Source organism: Pyxicephalus adspersus, chromosome 3 (genome assembly GCF_032062135.1).
Source record: "Pyxicephalus adspersus chromosome 3, UCB_Pads_2.0, whole genome shotgun sequence".
Taxonomy (NCBI): Eukaryota; Metazoa; Chordata; class Amphibia; order Anura; family Pyxicephalidae; genus Pyxicephalus; species Pyxicephalus adspersus.
Window position 1 is genome coordinate 35088360 of NC_092860.1, and position 21054 is coordinate 35109413.

General features: G+C 36.7%; 1 protein-coding gene across 2 annotated transcripts in view; it reads right to left on the bottom strand.

Annotated features, from left to right (window-relative positions):
* Window positions 1–2108: 2108 nt before the first annotated feature.
* The window catches only part of PUM3 (pumilio RNA binding family member 3), a 35466-nt gene continuing 16520 nt past the window's right edge, over window positions 2109–21054 (bottom strand). For both annotated transcript variants that reach the window (XM_072404209.1, XM_072404210.1), the window contains 7 exons: window positions 17413–17466; window positions 16163–16243; window positions 9693–9835; window positions 7037–7259; window positions 5435–5522; window positions 4412–4502; window positions 2109–2370 (listed from right to left, as the gene is read on the bottom strand). In XM_072404209.1, the coding sequence (XP_072260310.1) occupies window positions 2238–2370; window positions 4412–4502; window positions 5435–5522; window positions 7037–7259; window positions 9693–9835; window positions 16163–16243; window positions 17413–17466 (813 nt within the window). In that variant the 3' untranslated portion in view covers window positions 2109–2237. The remainder of the gene's footprint in view (window positions 2371–4411; window positions 4503–5434; window positions 5523–7036; window positions 7260–9692; window positions 9836–16162; window positions 16244–17412; window positions 17467–21054) is intronic.

Consider the following 21054-nt stretch of genomic DNA (forward strand, 5'->3'; position numbering starts at 1 on the left):
ATCAAAATATAACTGAAATAATTCAAATTTAGTAAGTTTTTCTTCATGTTTTGATTTGGAATAGAATGTGCAACATTCCCAATGCATTTGAGTGTATGGAAATAACAGCTATTTTTTATGCTTTATTCATACTGCTATTATTCTGAACACAACTGTATTGTTTAGATATGACGGAGCAGTTACCAACATATAGGATTGATCAATTTGGATATAAATGTATTTACTTGGCAGTAGCCATTATTTGTACTTAGAGTTGTATGTACACAAGAGTCTTTGAAGCAGCAAGGTCTGTGTAATCGCTTAATGTACGACCCAATTGGTTTCACCTGTCAAAGTTGACTGAAACACTGGACATACTTACTTTACTGTTAATTAGTGGGCTGAATATACTAAGTGAATTTACTGTAATATTGGGCACCATTACTAGCAGTCTGTACCTTGACAAGTATACAGAAATACTTTTTCAACAAAACCACTATTTGATGACGAATTACTAGAATGTAAAAATATTTTAGCCAAAGAAAAAAGTCAATGTAGGACAGCTTTGTACTTGTTTTCTAGGACAAACATTTTTAAAATAGATTCTAGGTAAACTCAGGTGCTTCCTATCTCTGAGATGACAGACAATTGCTTCCTAATACAAAAAAAAAAATGTTTTTTAGAAAAGGATTTTTAATGGAAACATCTGGAGGGGACACAGTATGAGTTACAATGACAGGAAATTAGTCCTTGAAGGAGTCTCCTGAATGTGGAGGCTTGTATGAAGCACTGAAAGCATTCCCTTCCATTTTTTACTGTGTTGTATTATCCTGTTTTCTAAAGGCAAGCAGAAGGATAACTCAGCATCCAACATTCGATTGGTTTGTTTTGTTTAGTACCGGTACTCTTAATGTCAATGTAAATGTCCACATTTGAAGAAAACAATGTGCACTTTTAGCATGCAATAACACTAGCAATAATAATTGTAAGCCTGTTCGTGTGTGCAAGATGGAACCAAGCAATGCCAAAATTCTAAGAGTCTGATTGCACTGAAGTACACTATGGGTGTTACAGGGAGGACATGCAGCCAAAAGTTCTATCAATGTCAAAAAGAACTGCTATCTGGGAACACACATAATTGTTCTTTTCTGTTCACTAAGCACATGCCTCTAGCAGAGGCTAACTGTTCCATTTTGCTCCTATTGCAATTTATCTTCTCCTTTAAGGTCCGTAGCTAGATAGAGCAAAAAGACAGTATTTCCTGCATATGGATGAAGACATGAAAAGATAGAATGGTCAAAAAAAATTCATTTTTAAACATATTTTTCCTTTTTGCTATAATACATGTCGAGGAGTGGTATTGCCTTTAGGCTCCCTTCAGATGATCATTCCCTCAAAACTAACTTACCATGTCTTATTTCCTGCACAATGTGTGTAAGTGTCAATCTTAGCAGAGGTAGGGTTTTTCTTGTTCATGTCATTGCTACCTCTTGATAATTTAGAACAGGAGGAGTAGAGGGATATTCATTAGGAAGCAACAGAGGAGGTGAATGAAGCACAGTTTCACAAAATGGATAGGGCAGAAGAAGTGAGACCATAAAACTGCAGGTCTCAGCCATACCACTCATATACCCACGCACACCACTCTTGAACATAAAATGACCCCTTAGTCTGACTGCTGGAGAAGAGAAACTGTAAGTGAACAAAGAATTTTATTTCTTTAATGTAATCCTAAAAGCATGCAACTGTGTTCTGGGTTCTGACACTAATGTTTAGTATTCCAATCTTGTTCAAGCAGAGACACATGAATGAAATGCCCACAGATCCATTATACCAGATGCACAGTGCAACTCTCTACCACATCCATGTTGGATAACACGTTTGTTTTGGGTGACATTTTATACACGTAGTGAAGTCCTGCTGAATTAAGCTTTGATGCTACCTGCTGTGTTTTAGCCAGCCAGCAAAAAAAAAAAAAAAATAAACAACAGTTAACTGTTATACACCAGAATGTTCTTTGTTTCTGAATACCAAGTTTTCCAAATGCCCAAATTTGATCAACTTACAACAATAGTAACAGGTTACTGCAGCCTTGGTAATCTCACATAAGAAAAGAAAACCAAACCATGAAAAGTTAAAGGAGGGTTTATTTATAAATATAAAACATTATAGCAGTTCTCTCCATAGCCATTACCATATAATGTGTACAGCTCTTACACAGGCAAATATTCCAATACACAGCAGAAAGAATAACAAATCTAGGGAGAATTTAGGTTTTCTATCAGTGCCTGGATTCCTTTTGATTCTTTAGAGTCTTTTGCTTTACCTACAAGGCTTTTGAGTCCGTTTTTTACTTTAGCAGCAATTTCCTCATCTGAACTCTGAAGAAGGCTAAAAGAAATTAAAACAGAGGAAAATGAACTAATTTAGTATATATAAAATGTACACATCATAATACATAAACACATCAACCACAAATGTCTACGGCTACATACACACATGCTCATCTGATAATTGGGTTAGGGCTGATATCGGATGAGAATCTTGCGTGTGTACAGCGCTCATTGTCCATAACGACCATCCTGGCAGAACCATGGACATTGGATGACAAACAATCAGAATGCAAATGAAGAGGAGAGAGCACAGTGGGGTGCCGCTCCATCGTTCTCCCCCTCCCCTCTCCCTAGAGGAGAACAGCGCTGTATGTACAGCCCTCGTTCATGAATCATGCAGTCATTTGTCGTTGGAAAGGATCATGGAGATTCACTAAGAACCAACACAGCGATAGGGGCCACCTGGAGCCACTTGGAAATGTCTGCACCGACCACCCATCTGAACTTCCAAGAATATTACATTTCCATATGAATACAAAAATAAATAACTAGGTAACAAAATAAAATAAACAGTACAGCATATGTTTTTATAAAACTGTTTTAGCCCAATGGCATCATTACTGCTATCTACTGCTATACTAACAGGGGTTTTCTTTTAGGTAATAACCTGAAGAGCAGAAATAGTTTAAAGAAAGCACTTCTGTTAAGCAAAGTTTAAAAAAAACACTGATTTACCAGTCTGCAGGAATTTCCAATCAAATCAAAAAACGTAGACGTAAGAACAGCAACTATGAACAGATTTTCTGACTTCTTGTAATCTGGAAACAATAAACTAAACCCGATAGGAGATGACTTACTACTAAACAATATGTACTAGAATAAGAGGGGTAGGTGATTACATTGACTGAATCACTGAACAATGACCATCATCCGCCTGTGCTTCATTACAAGTCAAGCTACAGGGCTTATTAACTGCAGTATCAGAGCTGCAAAGAATTCTCCTACGAGTCAATCGCCTCGTAAAAAGCAAGCCAGCCATTCTTAATGAAGATTAGAAAAAGGTGAAGGGTAGAGCCTAAAGAAGATGGAATTAGCAAGCCATGTGCCCTTGGTTATGACACATAATAAAAGCTGATGTACAGGCATTACCTTTAGCTGGAATCACAGCACACAGACTTCAAATTAGAAGAGTGTATACTATAGCAGCACAGACACATGTGTGTCACACACACACACAATAATTGGAAAAAAAAAAAATATATATATATATATATATATATATATTCAATGCTTGTGAATAGAAGATGTGGCTTGAGTATTTTGCAACTGAAATATCACAAACTGAAAACGCCAAGGGAGGCTGACAGCATTGCTGACATTAGGTCCATTAAACCTGCATTATGGAGAGACCAGTATTTGGAGAACATACAAACTGAAATATTAGTGGCGATTGTATTTAGTTGTTTAACCTCCTTGGCGGTAACCCCGAGTGTGGCTCAGGGCAAAAAAAAAACATGCTGAAAGCGGCAACTCTGAGCCACACTCAGGGTAGCTAAAAATACACACTGGTCCCATCGGTGTCCTCCAGTGTCCTGCCCATCAGATCTCATTCTCGGGTTGCTCTCTTTTCCTCAGATTTGTCCCCCAGCGGGTGCACAGATGTTCCTGGTGATGTGCTACTGTACAGTTATATTACAGGTTTCAGAATTTTTATGCACCTTGTTTTAACAGATTTTTGTTTTTTTGTTTAAAGTTTAGTAATAAATTTGTTAAATATTGGACATATTTAATTTCAGTGAGTTATGCCTAAGAATTATAGGCCTACAATGTAAAATAAATTTTCATGAAAGACAACGTACATATAAATCTGGACAGAAATGAACCGCAGGAGGTAATCTGTAAATGTAAACCATCTACACCCCAATTTACCTTGCAGCACAGCATAACTCATATAAATTCACAGCATAATTTATAGAAATTTACTGACTAACAAAAATACAGCATGCACAAGCAGACGACTGGACTGGTATAAATATATATATATATATATATATATATATATATATATATACTTTTGTAAACAATTTGGATTTTCTTACCAGCAGAGCACGATGGCCCCTCTGTTCACTTGTGCCCAGCTACTTAGCTTCTTAAGGCCCACAGATTCTACTAATGTTCTAGCAAAGCAGCCTGTGGAGGAGTAAAAAATGGTCAGTAACTGTGTATTACTTTATTTACAAATCCACTGATCCATGGCATAAAATTTAAGTATTCTAACACAATATTAGGTAATGATTGTAGAATAAAAAAAAAACAATCTTTACATTATAAATAAAATGCAATGATAACAACAACCAACAGTTCATGGTAAGCACCCCAACCCCAAAGCATTCTAGATGTAAATGTTTACTTTTGTACACTCTTGCTTCTTTTCTAAAAAAACACAGCTGGAAAAATACCAAGAAGGACAGGGGAAGAAGTTTAGGTGAATTAGGGCCAACTAATAGGTATTTACAGGTAATGAGAAACAAACTTAATGTATTTGAACCAGTAAGTAACACAGAATGCAAATATGGCCCTGTGTCAGCATGAAAGCTAACATTTTTAGAAGGTCAGCAATGACAACCCTCAGATTTGTATGATCACAGGCAAACCTTATGTTAAGGACAACAATTAAAACATATTTGTTTAGTCAGGTGAACAGGAACAGTTTACCTGAATATTTCAAGTTAATCACGGTCAGTGTAACACTAAGGCAATATACTATTAGGCTCTTAACAGGACAACAATCTGAATTTACATACAGCATAATAGCCCCCCCTCACATTGGATTAAAACAGAAAACAGCTGCTAACCTTTCTTTGTTAAAAGCCTAATATGCTCTACAAATAATATACTAGGGAAGAGGATCTGTATGAAATACCTAAATCAAAAACAACAATTTTTTTACACTTATAAACATTCAATACATATAATATGAACTGATCAAAATCCAATAAAACTCTCTAAAACGGTAGATCAGAAAATAGAGGACAATGCCCCAGGTATAGGTGTGATGCACTACCTTTTCTCTCTTTTTATTCAGTATATCACAATAAAACCATCCATTTGCGTCATCTTACCTTCTTTCCCTTGTTCTTTTAGGTCTTTATCTTGCTTTAACAACCATTTCAGCACTAGGTGACCTGCGGGGTGTTCAGCAATGTGAAGCTTTAAAGAAGAACAATGAAAAAGATCAAACTCGGTCCCAAGGGGAATGCCCAGTCTACATCAAACACTGCAACCAATTTACAGTCTGGAATAAATAGACTTGCATTATGGGTCTACATGAAAATACTCACACAATACGGGAAAATACTCATAGTGAAATCTTACTAACACAACAATGGGGGGAGGATAAGAAGAGATGGGAAAAAAGAAGCCAACTGAGCTAAAACCTGAAAAGAATTCCAATTAGATGTGATGCATGATGCTGTCATAATGAAATCTGCAGGCCATTCAACCTGTGCCTTCTTCTGTCAACAGAAGGATTCTACCAGTTTTTATAGAAAATTTACATCATTGCCAAATAATATTACATGTTTGTATATCCCACACTAAGTGGTGCTAAATGTGGTAACCATTATTTATTCCTAAACTGACCTAAAGTAATCTAGGGGTTAGGAACCTTGGTTCCCAGCAGGGAACACAGGCATTGGATACTCCTGGAAGTGTTCTATACAAGTCTATAGAAATGCTAAAGCTACTGGAAAGAGGTGGAACGAAGGTCAGACATAGGTCAAATGAACCTATCAAGAAATTTTAAATAATAGAAGCATTTCACACTGTTGTTAAACTGATGTCATAGGCTATGTACACAAGTGCAATAATTGTCATTGGAAAGTATCTATTACGATCCATTCCAACGACTAACGACTGCACGTTGCACGAACGAGAACTGTACATACAGCACCATTCTGCTCTATGGAGAGGGAAGGGGGGGAGACTGATGTAGCGGCACCTTGCTGCGCTCTCCCCTCCCCACTTCTATCAAGATTGTTCGTCATCCATCGTCCGTGGATGTGCCAGGAGGGTCGTTCGGAGGATAGACAACAAGTGTTGTACACACGCCAGATTCTAGTCCGATATTGGCCCTGAGCCAATTATCAGACGCGAGCTATTGCATGTAGCCATAGACACAAGCCTTAACAATACAGAATGAATACACCTTGGAACATAATGACGGATATCAAGTTTTGCTTACAAAATCAGAGATAACACAGGCTGTTGCACACTTCTGGCATACATGCAAAAAAACCAGAACAGAGAGACCTAGATAAAAGAGCACCATTTGCAATAGTAACCAGACTCCTTTATTTTGCTGATATGGGCAGTGGTTCCACTTTCAATATCAGCAGTATTTTTTCAACAATAGCAACCTTTAAATGATACTTAGATCTTTGCAAATGAGTGTAATGTTTAATATAGTTTTGAAAACTAAGATTTTTCCAGCACAATAAAACCATTGAATGTATGTTGCTAATATTCGGTTTACGTTGTTATCATAAAAAAGGCAACTCATATCTTGCCTTTCTGTTCATGGACTGGTTTTTCTTTTCCACAATATCCATTTTTGCTAAATGCAAAATTATTATTAATATTATTATCTGTTTAGTATTGCAAATTGAAAAAAAAAATTAAAATAGAACAGACCTGTAAAAAAGTAAAGACATGAATAGACATACCTCTCCATCTGTGCCCCCTGGCACAAATTCTTCTGCTGCTATGGTGGCAATGGCAGACATAACAGGCTGTGGATCTCCCAGGGCATACAGTAAAATATTTGTAATCATGGTGCACATAGCATTCTGAAAAACCAACTCCTTTATATTTGCCTGAAGATATTTAAGCAAGGGTGCAGATATAGCTTCTAGAAGTTCTTGGTGCCTCACTTCTGGATCCTTTTTGCTATAAAAAAAATGATAGCAACAGTGTGAGCAGATTCTAGCGTGTAGGAGTGTGTTTAGTTTTTACAACTAGTAAATGAGAGCAACCAATCACAGATTACCTTTTATTTTTGCTTGCATTTCCTAAATAAACGAAACACAAGTTGCTTGTGTTTGATCCCAAGGAACTGGGGGACAGGGCTACCTCCCCACAATTTATGTGGTCCGTGGAAAGACCTATTAGGCTCTAGTGATCCCCCAGATATATGCCCCACCCTGGGAAATGACAGAGGTACATTATACCCCTTACCTATTTACTGAAAGGGTTAAATAAAGCCAATAAAAATATGATCATCATACACAACTCCAAAGATATCATACCTTCCTCACACACCAGTTTATAAACTTTCAAAACTGCCCTGCTAGACCTACTTTTGTATGTCCAGAGAATCCTGGTAACTGAGTTCATGGGCATTTACAAGTCTGCCCAGCATGCCAAATCTGAAAGTGATGAAACTGGAACAAGAGTAGTTGCCAATGCCAGATCAAGGTGCCATGGAACAACTTTGAACATCACTTAAACTCAGAATTTTCAGTTTACATAAAAAGGTAGACAACCCTTTTGTTTAAAGTAAAAATTCTGTTTGTAAGTGCAACACCTTTTAAAAAAAAAAAAAAAATTTAATGGGAGCGCAGAGCCTCCCGGGATGCATGACGTAGGTATCTTGGGAGCGCTTTTATCAATAGGTGAAAAAAATGCCGATCACACACATGCGCAGTAAAATGGGCACGTTTTTTCCCTATCCACGTCACCCGATCTCCCGCCTATACAGTGCGAGATCGGGTGACATAGGAGGAAGAACCCGAAAGAAGAGTGGATACCGGGACGACGCGGGACCTCATAGAAGAAACCTCTCGACTGCTCTGCGCTAGGTAAGTGTGATTTTTTTTTTGTTTTGGGTTAGTTTTGAGTTTGCTGTCACTTTAACTAAAATGTTTGTCCGGTAAAATAAAAAAATACCAGGTATGATTCTATGAAGAGTCTCCAGACAAGATTTGATAAGATTTACTTGGTACATGTAGCATGGAACATACAAGGATCCTTGATAGAATTTGCTGAGCAAATCCTAGTGAATTTTTCTTTGTTTTTACAAAAACCTTAACAGAGTATGAACCCAACATTTTTATTCCTTGCTGATTTCTTCAGAAGCATTCATAAAATAAACATAATTACCATTTTTACTGCACGGGACTTTACCTGAATTGAACTTATAACCTTCCCATAAACTTTGTGCTGGAGGCCTTTCCTGCTTTTTTGTTGCCCTACAGCCTAATAAAGCTTCATATTGCAGCCAAAGGGGTGATTTAAAAAAGTGCATAATAGGATTACTAAACAATGCATGATCTAACTTTAATAAAATTAAGTTCTACTTTTTGGAGAACCCAGCAAGTTGACTGTAGAATCTGCAGTGTCAGCCATAATGTTGAATAAAGAAAGCATGCAGAACTAGACTAAAATTAAATATTAATCTTCAAGTGAAAATATAGAATTCATTTGTCAGCCTAACTCCATAACAAATAAAATATTGTGTGACATTAAGTAGGCCAGCATGGGGGAGGCAGCATGTGCTCAAACAGATGCATCGCTTGTATGTGCTTTCCACTGGGAACTATCCATGTTTAAACGGCAATGTGCTTGTAAGGAATCAGCATGAGGGACTGAGCTCTCTCCAGCACAGTAAAATCAACAATAGACAGCTACAGTCTCTGCCATTTTCAAAATAGCATTGCTTCATATAAAGGAATATGTGAAATGGAGAAGTAGTTTCTTTATTCATATAAAGGAATGTCAAATAAGATGTAAGTGAAACAAGCTAATGCTACAATGACATCAATTTCTGCCCCATGAAAAATTTGTTGTTTATAAATGTTGAAATATTAATTAATAAACATTTCCTTTCAAATGTTAGCTGTGAGGATTTTAGAGTGATATCATTTTAGAGTGATAAAAAATATGTTAACAGTTGTAAGTAATGGACACATTACTTTCAAAGGTTTAAAAATAAATTAAAGCAAACAACACAGTGGTACTACAAACTTACAACAGTTAGCTGCATTGCTGCACGGGGTTATTTAGCCCATTAAGGTATTAGGAGGCAATGCACATAGGTGTGAAGGAACAGGGTCCCTTCAAACTTGGCATGCACTTTAACCGACTGGACCCCCAAACCTCAAGCAACAACTACATTTCTGACCTGGCCTTTTCCCATGTGCATATAAAATTGGCTGGTGGTGCTATACATTACACTGATGTGCCCAAAGAAAGGTGCCAGGGCAGGAGAGAGGTGACCAACTAGGAAGAGAGGTAGCAACTAGGAAGGTATTTGGTACTTTCATCCATGTTTTTGGAGGCAATAGTGATTGGTGGGTTTTTGTACATAAATCTCAATCTTACCTGTGCACGTTACTGTCTCCTTGTTTGAGCACCTCAATTATCTCTGGCAGGAAATGCGAAGAACTTCGTCTGCACAGCAAATAGAGCAGCACTTTTCTTCCATACTTGTCATTGATAAGGTTGGGTAAAGCACTGACCAGTTCCTGAGGGAATACAACATCATTTAGGTAAACTTTCTATTCACAACATACCTTCACTCTCCATGAGATAAGTATACCAACAATATCTAACATTTAGGATTGTACAGTTTTCTACACAAAAACGAGCTCTGCTTAGCTGCTGGAAAAACGAATCAATATTGTCAATGCATTTTTCCAATGCTTTGATTAAATAGAAATTTGGTAATACAGGCGAGAATTTTTCTCCATCAGTGTCTCTCCTGTGGAGAGACTAAAAGATGCTTCACAAAGAGGCAAAAATTAAAAAATAAATAGCACACTGGGAACATTAACACGTTTCTCTGGAGTTATTATTCAGTAGCTTGGGATATTAAAACCGACTACTTATGATGTGTTTTTTTTTTACCACTCTCCTTTATTAAAATGGAATTTTATTTTATGCAAATCAACCATAAATAAATCAGTTATGTTTAGGAATTAAATATAAAATATCTGAATCAATTGTCTTTCTATATAAATAGTTTCATGAAGTGCACATTAACCCTTTCTTTCAACTTGCTTGTATTTCCTAATAGTAAACACTAATATCATTATGCAGAATATCTGGGAAAAAGGTGGCATAATTATGTTGAGGTGCCTGGTTTTCAATACAAGGGTTTAATAATAAAATGGGTGGAGGGCCTTTGCCAGTTAGGCGAGATTGATAACTAAAGCACTGTAACATATGCATCCTAGTGTTTTTACAAACATTTTCAAAGCTCATACTTAACCACCTGGGCGTTACACTGAGGTCTAGATTTCTGTTCCAAAAGCGTTACAGGTTTTAATGAATTTTTTTTTTTAAATTGTAGACCTGTAACTTACAGAAATATGTCCGAACAGGGTTCTAGTAGATATCATGAATATAAAAAATGTTTGAAACACACAATCATGTAAAAAAAAAATATACTTTTAATAAAATTAAAATACACAAAAATCAGCTTAAACAAGAATACATAAATAAATGAAAAATACTGAAAATGCGATAATTCGGTATACTGTATAATAATATATTTTTCTAAAACACCTCCCTAGTGTCCAACAGTCCAACCTCACATACCTATAGACAAAACCACATAAATATATTTTGTATTATTTTGTATTGGACTGGATACAGAACTTTGTATTGAATCCAATACAAAATATTTGAATTTCCCGCTACGACCCCCATCGACGGGCGCATGCACAGACATCACCAGGAATCGCCGAGGGATGTGTACGCGAACGCCGGGTATTCTAATTCTTTCCAAACTTCCATGCAAAAAGTGTTACATTTTTTGCATGGAAATTTATTTTGGATTGTAGGCTCTAATTCACCGAATTACCGCATAACTCACAGAAATATGTCCAAAATTTTATAAATTTAATAATAATTTTTTTTTATAAAACAAAAAAAAAACCTTTAAAAAAAAAACTAAAAAAAAGTTAAAAAAAGAAAGTGTATAATGTAATGTACAGTAGCTTATATAATATATATATAATACAATTATATATATATTATATAAGGATTTCTTTGTATTGGACTCAATACAGCTTTTTGAATTTCCCGCCTCCCTCCTGCGCCGACGCATGCAGCGACGTCACCGGGAAACCCCGGTGATCGTCACTGCACTCGCCGGCTAAAGACAGAAGAGAGAAGACGTGTCCGGAGGAGCGGAGGGAGAAGGTGAGTATATTTTTTTTGCGATCGACGCTGGACAGAACGGAGGGAGATGAAGCCGGGCGGCTTTTTCTTCTAAGCCGGCCGGTTTAGAAGAAGAAGCCGGCTGGCTGCTTCTTCCCGGAGAGGACACCCGACGCTGGAGGACGACGCTGGAACACGACGGATGGACGATCGCAGCGGGACCAGGTAAGTGCTCCATAAACCCGAACTTTTCTCACTGTATTTACATACAGTGAGAAAAGTTCGGGCTTATCGAAAATAGTAACTTTTTTTAGCCCGTACCAAGGTCGGGCTTATCAGTCAGGTGGTTAAAGAGAAAACCTTTAAGTATTGCATAAAATAGGGACGGGCCAAACCTGTGACAGTTTTTTCCGCAGTCTGTGTCCCTGTTGGGAAGATTTACTCACCACCCAAACAGAAAGAATCATGAAATCCTTTTAGAATTCTAATGAGAGCAAAAGGTGATGGGTAAAGTTAATATTCTTGTGATCCAATTTCTTATATAGAAATTCTCACATTGGAGAGTTTTTTTCTTTCTTCCTGCTGATCTGACGGGGAAAGGTTCCTTCAATCCAAAAATGGTATACTACATTTCACTAGGTAAATTCGGATGAAATGTACTATATATTGTAATACAAACATATTTAATTTCTAATCACATGGTGCATATTTGTAGTAGCAGAGTCTATTCTGCAGATATCAGACAATTACCGCATGCATTTAGAGCTCCTAAAATGATTTGCTTATGCTCTTGGGTCCTTACTTGCCGCCAATGCTCAGAAACTACAGTACCCTCCTTCTCCTTTTACAGCCATGCTCCAGACAGTTACACCGGAAGAAGCTAGTACCGCAAGTCAGGACATGGGGCACTATACTAAATATTTGCTAAAATTTTTCAAATACAAAAACTAAAGTGTTCAGTTAACATGTGCAAAATGGTTACCTGTAGATATGTCTTTATATATGTGTATTACCCTCACTTCTGTGCTGCTGCACAGAACGGACACTCATAAAACCATAAATCTCTGTCTACAAAAATTATTTTGCATGGAGATTTAGTTTTTTTATTTTATATAGTTAGCTAAGTGTATGAGTAACATTTTTACTAGAAGCTGCCATTCAGTCTTTTACTAGTGCAGCAAGATCTCTGCAGCTAACCTGCTATAATCTCTACCGGAACTCTACTTCTCTTCACCATTCAGGCTGTTCTAGAATAAGGTCAAATGAGACCTATGCAACAGCATGAACAATATGGCAGTTCTGTTCCCAAGACATTCACAGTTGTGCCTTTGGCTGCTCAGTAGTGAAATGAAGAGTGCTCGACCCTGATTTATGAAAGTCTGCAACTGTTGAATCCCCTGTTTTTTCCCCCTGTAGTATTCTGTGTGTGTACAATATTGCTGGATTATATTTGAACGATCGTATCGTTACAGCATGTACAGAATCGTGCACTATACGATTGTTACAAATAATCGTGAAAAACCGCTGATCTGTTGTTAATCTTCGTTTTCTAATGATAATTATTACATGTGTGTACCTAGCCAAAGAAAAGATACATATACAAACATAAGTAAGAAAGAAAATATTACAACCACTGCCTGAAGTGTGTAGATGGAAGTCAGTTTATATATTCATCAAAGAGCATACAACCAAAATGCCACAATGAGTGCTCTTGACAAATAGCTTCAGCTGCACAGCATGTCTGATTAGGGGCATAGTTGTTTGAACTTTCTCTGATCTTTTCTAGCTAGAACACAAGAAACACTGAGTGGAATCTATTGCAACATTTATTATGTGTATACAATTACATACACATTGCCTATATTTAAACAACCTCCAATGTATGTCTAAACAGGAAAAACTATTTGCTACCAGTGTAGAGTTAGAGAACTGTTTGTGTAACCAATACAACCAATACAAGTGCCATTGTAAAATAATTATTGATGTTGAAAAAGAGAATTTTATTTAAAAATGTCATTTGCATGTTGATGAGGGATATATTATGGATACAAAAAAATAAGTCTAAGCTTTTAAAGTAAAATTTAACTTACCAAAAAAACAACTTGCAGGCTTTTTTACTGGCACACAGGAGCCATGTCTTCCCCACCAAACTAATTAAGATGCTTGGTAACTTCAAACCCAGGAAAAGCCCGGGTGAAGAGGACAGCAGACACAACAAGAACATCATACCCATCTAAATGCTGGGGGGTTGGCAGGTAAGTGTGCCATAATATGGAATATGCCTAACATTTTAGCACTTTATGGCAAAATCCATAGCACTGCTAGCTAATTTACTTCCCCTTTAAGGCTGAGGTATTACATGCTGTCAAAATGTGAAGCTACATTAAAAGGTCAGCAATTAAAAATATAATTTCACAGAAATAAATACTACACTAAATGTCAATGTAACATAAAACTCTATAAGATGTAACCAGAGCTCTGATACTGATACTTACTAAATAACATAGTTAAGAATATAGCCAATTAATTACTTGATGTACAATCTGGTAAAATATAATAATGCCAGACCTTACTGTGCAAAAAAGAACACATTTTCATAAACCATTAATGATTGTTTGATGACTAGCGTATTTAATATATTTGTATCCTTTTGCAAAATGCAAATAAAGATTTTGGTCTCAAACTTATTGCTACCCAATCCCATGCTTCTAATATAGAATGCTTAGTATGTGTTCAGAGCTGCACTAATGGCACTGGTTGTGACCCATCAACATAATCCTTAACAAAAAAATAAATCAGACTCATTTTAAACATGCTTTATATTGCTCTCAAATTAGTATTGTGACTCATTCATTACAAATGAAGCACCCATATCACCTACTGTGTTTACTATGTGATTACTATGGTTGGTGATTTTAGTTATCATTAGTTTTGGGTATTAAACAGGCACAGAAGATAGATGTCTGCGATACACAAGTATTCTTGCCAAAAATTCAGCCACAACGGCCACAACAAACAAATCACAGACAGTGTAACCCAGAAAACAAATCTAGAATTTAAAATGTCAGTTTTCACATAGGCCAATATGAACATGAAAATGACCGGGCTAAAAATTTCACTATAAAGCTTCAAGGAGATAGAATTGTATAATTTGGTTCAAATTTTAGCTGTTGGACAATGGAGTTTATCAAAGAACACCACCATTCACAGGGGACATTACAACAGGCAAAGTAATAATGCAAGCAAGAACTAAAATCAACATTTGAAAAAGATGATTAACTCCTTTCATTGTGATTTATCAATGCCCCACTAGTAGAATCTGCATTAAAAAAAAAAAAAACAATGTCTGAACGAAGATGCATCTTAGACACAAAGGGCCCACAAATGTGTCTTCGTCATAGTGTATTGCTCCAATGTATGATTCCAAAACTAAAGGCCTGATAGATTTATCTGGTGTAACAGATTCTCAAGCAATTGAGATGCAATGGACTGGATTACCATCCCACTAAACTGCCAGGATTTTTTGCACAAAAGATGCGGAACAAGGGGTTTATTCATCACAATGAGCCAAAGAATCTCACAGGATGGGTGCTTTTGTAGAAATTCAGCTGTCACATAGGCAGACGCCATCGACGTGACAAAACGCATGCAATGCATGGTGTACACATCTATGTAATTTAGGTGCTTTTGGTAGGAGACAAAATGTAACAAAGACACCAAATAACAACTACCTTTAAAATATTACTAGTGCAAAACAATTTGCCAATTTTAGCATTAGAAAGAAAAATATTTACTAGGAGCATTGCATTCAATGCACAATAACATTAATTAACCTGTAATACAGGGATATAAGCAACAAACACATGTACTAGTTACAATACATACCTTGTTCATCTTAAAGGACCATTAAAGCAAACAATACCATGGAATGGTAACTGAATGCTAAATACTTGTAACAAGAATATTGAATATATAAATTATTTTCTCTATTTCACATGCCTTTAAATTATTCTACAATTTTACATGTAGACCAAGAAATCCTGCAGAAGTGTCAGTTACAGACCATATAGCATTTCAGGGAATGTTACAAAATATTTAATATTGTGTATAATTTAAACTGTGTGTATGTATATATATATATATTTATATAAATATATCAATGTTGGTAGTTGTTTTAGATTAGTTGTCCTAAAGGACTAAGTGTGCCAACCCTAAATATTAATTTTTAAACAAAGAAAAGAAGGGTTTTTGTGGCAAATGAAAGTATTGTATTAAATGATAATTCTCATATAATAATACATCACAATAGAAGACTTGTGGTTTACGAGAAACATTGATTACAGTTTAGTCCCTGGGGGGTGCCCTCCAGGGCCTAAACTGTAATTTAAACTGTTTTTTTAATTTGTTTCAATGTGTTAGTTGGAACTGGGATATATTTGTTTGTTGGTTATCTAAACTCCAAATAAAACTATATGTCTACTGAAGGCTACTCTTTGCAAAGGGTGAACCAGAGGAAAGTGAACGCAGGAATGAAGATGTATGGAAATCTGGTCTGACAGCTCTTATACTTCAACATCTAGTTTTCACCAGTCGAAATGAATCCATCATTCTCAGGAACGGAATTCAAAATGGCAAACACACATTGGTACTAGATGAGAACACATTTTAGGTGGCAGGCAAGTACTCACAGAAATGATTAACTGCTTCACAAGTTTGGTATCATCAATACAATCGAACATTGCCAGCAAAACCAGATGAGAAAATTCTCCCTGGAAAATAAAATATACCCATGCCTGAATACAAACATTACATAAAAATATATGTGTACAGAGAGAGAGAAAGTTTTCACTAAGCATACCTTTTCACCTATGTAACTTTATATTTCTGTCTGCATAGTTACTTAATAAAAAAGATAACAGCCAATAAAAGACTTTGTTCTAATTTCAATCCATTTAAAAAACATGCAAAGGCTTTTCCAGAAAAAAAGTTGTACAATGGGGGTTCTGAGTAAATCCATTTCTGGAGAATGGTCCTCTTCACAACTACAGAAATAATGGAGAGAAGCCTTTTGCTACCCTTTAGAAAAAAATTGAAGGCCTAAGATGCTCCAGGCTTAATAAAGCTGCTGTATGCAAGTAGGTGCCTACAGTATATAACTGTACAAATGTTATAGTTTTTGTGTCTAGAAAATAGAACAAAACTTCCATAACTTAAAAAAAAAACAAATCTGCATACAGAATACCTTATCACTTGCCAGTCTGCCCAGTGTATTGTTTATGCTAATAATGGGTATAAAGATTGCAAGGCACATTAGCCAAGATGAGAATAGAGCATAGAACATTATTCTCTACAAATGGACCTAGTACAAACATTTTTGGGGCTACTGGTCAGAATTAACACTAGATTGCTTTTGGAAATAAAGTAGCAAGAATGTAGATTAGCAATGGGAAAGCATTTTCTTACATGTACAAATATAGGGAGAATTGTGTAAGTTTTAAACTAAAGAAAACAAACTGTAAAAAGCTAATTTTTTTAGCATTACATTTGTCAGTATCCAGAAAGGTATCAGATACCATTCATTTGCTGGAAAACCCTACTCTGTGCTTTTTTTCTGGCCAAGGACCGACTTTAGGGCTAGGACCCAACAATCCATCTTTTCCTTGTTCAGTAACAGTTCACTTCCATGGCACTGAGGCACTGCTGGGGCGTGAATGGTGGATGGGTCCTACTACCACAGTCAGGGAAGACAAGTATATTATGGCAGCACAGAATATTCATTATTATTATTATTATATATTTAATATATAATAAAGGCAATACTGCTTTTACTATATTTAATATATAATGGCACTAATATACTATGACACTAATGCAATTACTTAGCATTAAAGGGCACTACTATATCATAGTAAGAAAGAGAAGTGATCGGACAACTTACTGTGGCCACTTTTTCAACAAATGTCTTCATCGTTTTTGTAAATACTTTTCTGTCCTGCACAAAATAAAAAAAAGGATCAAAGACAGGAAAATCTAAGCATAATGAAAACAAGCAGATCAATACAGTTTCTAATACTACTCAACCTCCTTCAAAACTAGTTTCCATATACTCCCCTAACCTCCAGCCATAGAATTAATATTTCCTCCACAGACACTATGGGCTATTCAATTAGTAGGGCCTGGTTAACCTTGCTGACTTTGAAATTTCATTTTCAGGTGACTGTAGTCTTTAATATTGAGGAGCTAAATAAACTTCACCTATGCAGTATAATGACAATGACTCTACTTAATTGGTTTATCATTTTGAATCTGATTAGTCTGCTCTATTTGAATCTATCATGAAGGAACGTTTTCTCCTGGGAAATTTACTTTCAATTATTTTTTTTAATATATTCAGGGAAATTCTGATTTTGTTTAAACAACAGATGTCCTAATGAAATAAGGCACAGGTCATTCAAATAGCATGCATGGACCTCCATAGGCACATGCTCATATTACTGAAGTACGTTTGGTGGCATCTCAGATGGAACAACAGTCATCGGCTGTGAAAATTTAACATGGTTAAACTATTCATCCCAGGACGATCAGCTGGGGCTAGTGAGAAGCATTTATGTTAATGAAGACTAGCCAATGGCCTAGAAATCATTACTTCTCATAGATTGTAAGCTCCTTGGGGAAGGGTCCTCTTCTCCTCCTGTGTCACTGTCTGTAACTGTCTGTCATTTACTACCCCTATTTATTGTACAGCATTCCGCAATATGTTGGCACTATATATATCCCCTTTAAATATTATTATTATTATTAATAATAATAAAATTACTTAATCTTTCGCAATAAATAATCTAATATTTGAGAAACAAAAGCTGTGTATTTGTCAGCAGCTCCTCAGCGACTAGAAAATACACTTCAACCTCAAATCGCTTCTGTTTATTTCACACCACATAAAGTCACTTGTTCTGAATATCATTTAATGAGATAATTTCTGCAGCAATGTGCTTCTGAAACAAAAACTCAATCGGAGTAAACATTTCAACGGGACTTCACAGATTCAAAAATGGGGACACCTCAGCTGGGAAACCTTGTAGACACAAACATAGTTGCTGCTTTTATTATTATTTTAAACTGTACATTGAGAATCAGCACCACTGACTAATAGGATCACAAGATGCGAGTTATGTGGGATTTCCTCAAGCAACATTTCAGGCATACGTGACCTGGAATAAGGATATGCATCAAACCAGAACAGAAAGGCTGGTTACAATCTCCTGCAAGCAAGTGAATCCTTCACAGCAAGATTAGAAATAAATCACATAAACTGCCTACAGAATCCCAAGGGCACCCCAGCAGCAAATGAACAAATTAAACACTTGGCTGACTGCACATTGTGTGTTTTTTTTTCTTTTATAATCGGAAATGGTTTAGTTAAAGGGAGTGTTACCATTTGGAAATGGTGCTTCACCATTCAGGAATTAAACTCTAGGAAGGTATTAAGGAATCAGTGCTACTACTGTGCTCTTTTTAATGTATTAAGTAACAATATAAAGGATACAAAGTAAGGCTTCACTGACAGTTCACAAGCTGGATAGTTACAGCTTTCCTATACTGTTAAGTTACTACACTGCCTTTGATATATGAGAACAGCAACGCTTCCTTTAAATCAAAAAGTATTTATAAAAAGACAGAAGACACTGTATGCATGTTGGAATAAAGAAGCTCTACACGGCAGTCAGTAGCTGCGGGATAAAATGACAGATCTGGAAGTACAGTTTGACAATCTGAACAAGTATGCAGCTCAGTACTTGTGATTTTACAGGATTGCACGCTAGATGACAGTCAGTCTCAGAAGCTAATGAACAGCCAGGTAACTGGTAATTTCTGTCAAGCAGTAACACAAGCATTAGGTTTTGCTGACAGGAAATATTTTATATGAAATATGTAGTTTTCCCCACTTATCTAGCGTTACTTGTAACCATAAGGTCATTTGAGGTCTGACAGTTACTGTCTGGCCACTGCCAGACTTCATACTAAAGTTGCATACAAACGTTCAAATTTCATTGCTGGAAATGATTTTTTGTGATCACTTCCAGCAACAGATGAGCAAGTGAGAGCTGTACACACAGTACGTTCTGTACTATGGAGAGGGGAGAACCAATGGGCACCACCTGCTGTGCTCTTCTTTATAGATTTATACAGCGGTCATTCACGGATCCGTCAGGACAGATCTATGAATGACTTCAGCCGACCACTGTACACATGAGATTCCTTGTGATTCTTCTGACCGTTCGTATCAGGTAAAAAAAAATCTGATGTATACATTGCCTAAGGCTTTAGATTTGCATAAGTGTCATAACAAGGCCCATTCCTAATAACCTCCCTAGCGGTCTTATTCTGGCCAAATTTCCATGCAAAAAGTGATACAATTTTTTGCATGGAAATTTAATTTACATTGTAGATCTATAAATCTTAGGCATAACCGACACATTTCTAATACTTAAAAAATGTAATGATAAACTTTTGAACTTTCACCGGGAAAACCCGTAGGACGTCTCTGCACTTCGCGGCTGGAGATTAGAGGAGGCAGACGTGTCCCCAGGACCTGTGGGGACCAGCAGGACGCCGGGAGACATTGACGGAATGAGGTGAATGTTTTTAGGTACCCCGAAACTGACTCGGGATTACCGCTTTTTGCATGTAAAAGCGACCCCGAGTCAGACTCAGGAATACCGCTAGGGGGGTTAAAGTAGTACTAAATATCTGAGACCCTGAAGTATGCAGGACCTATGAAATACCTGGTGAGACATACACAGTCACTTTTTTGGCTGGAGCTACTCTTTAACCTCCCTGGCGGTATGAATAATGAGCATTTTTAAATGTAAAAGTGGTACATTTAAAAATAGTCAATATTTAAAATTTCCTGCCTGGTCCCGCCTACCAGCCACAGTGCCACCATCCAGCCTAAGACTCGCGAGCAGATACCCCGTCGGTATCTGCTTCCCCTGGCCTCCCGTCCCCAACGTTCACATGCCAGGGGAAACAGATGCCGGGCAATGCTGGGGGACGCCACTGGAACATGGAAACCAGGTAGGACTTTATAACTCCCTGGCAATTCCACTCCGAGTGAGGCTCGGGGTTACCTCTTTTGGCACTGAAAATTATCCCCGAGCCACACTTGGGAATACCTCTAGGGAGGTTAAAGTTTAAGTTCACTTTGTGTTGTACATTCTTCAGTGAAACAAATAAAAGATAATAGAATTTGGTACAGAGAGGAAGCAAAAAGTGTGCCTTACAACTTTCCATGGGGCATTGCCCACAGAATACAGCGAGATAATAAAACTCCATCTAAGCTGGAGCTAAATGTAAAAGCTTTAAATTCAATTTAATTTCTTAGAAGCAAAGGAAATGTTAAAAGAAATGTTTAATATAACTTTGCCCTATATGACAACCAGAAAGTGAAGGAGTTGAACAAGGCAATATAAGATACTTTTAGGACACAGAAAAAAAGAAAATAGTTGAAAACTGAAATCAGGTAGTATCTGATCCCCAACATTCATCACAATGCCTGTAGATATAACCTAGGTGCCTA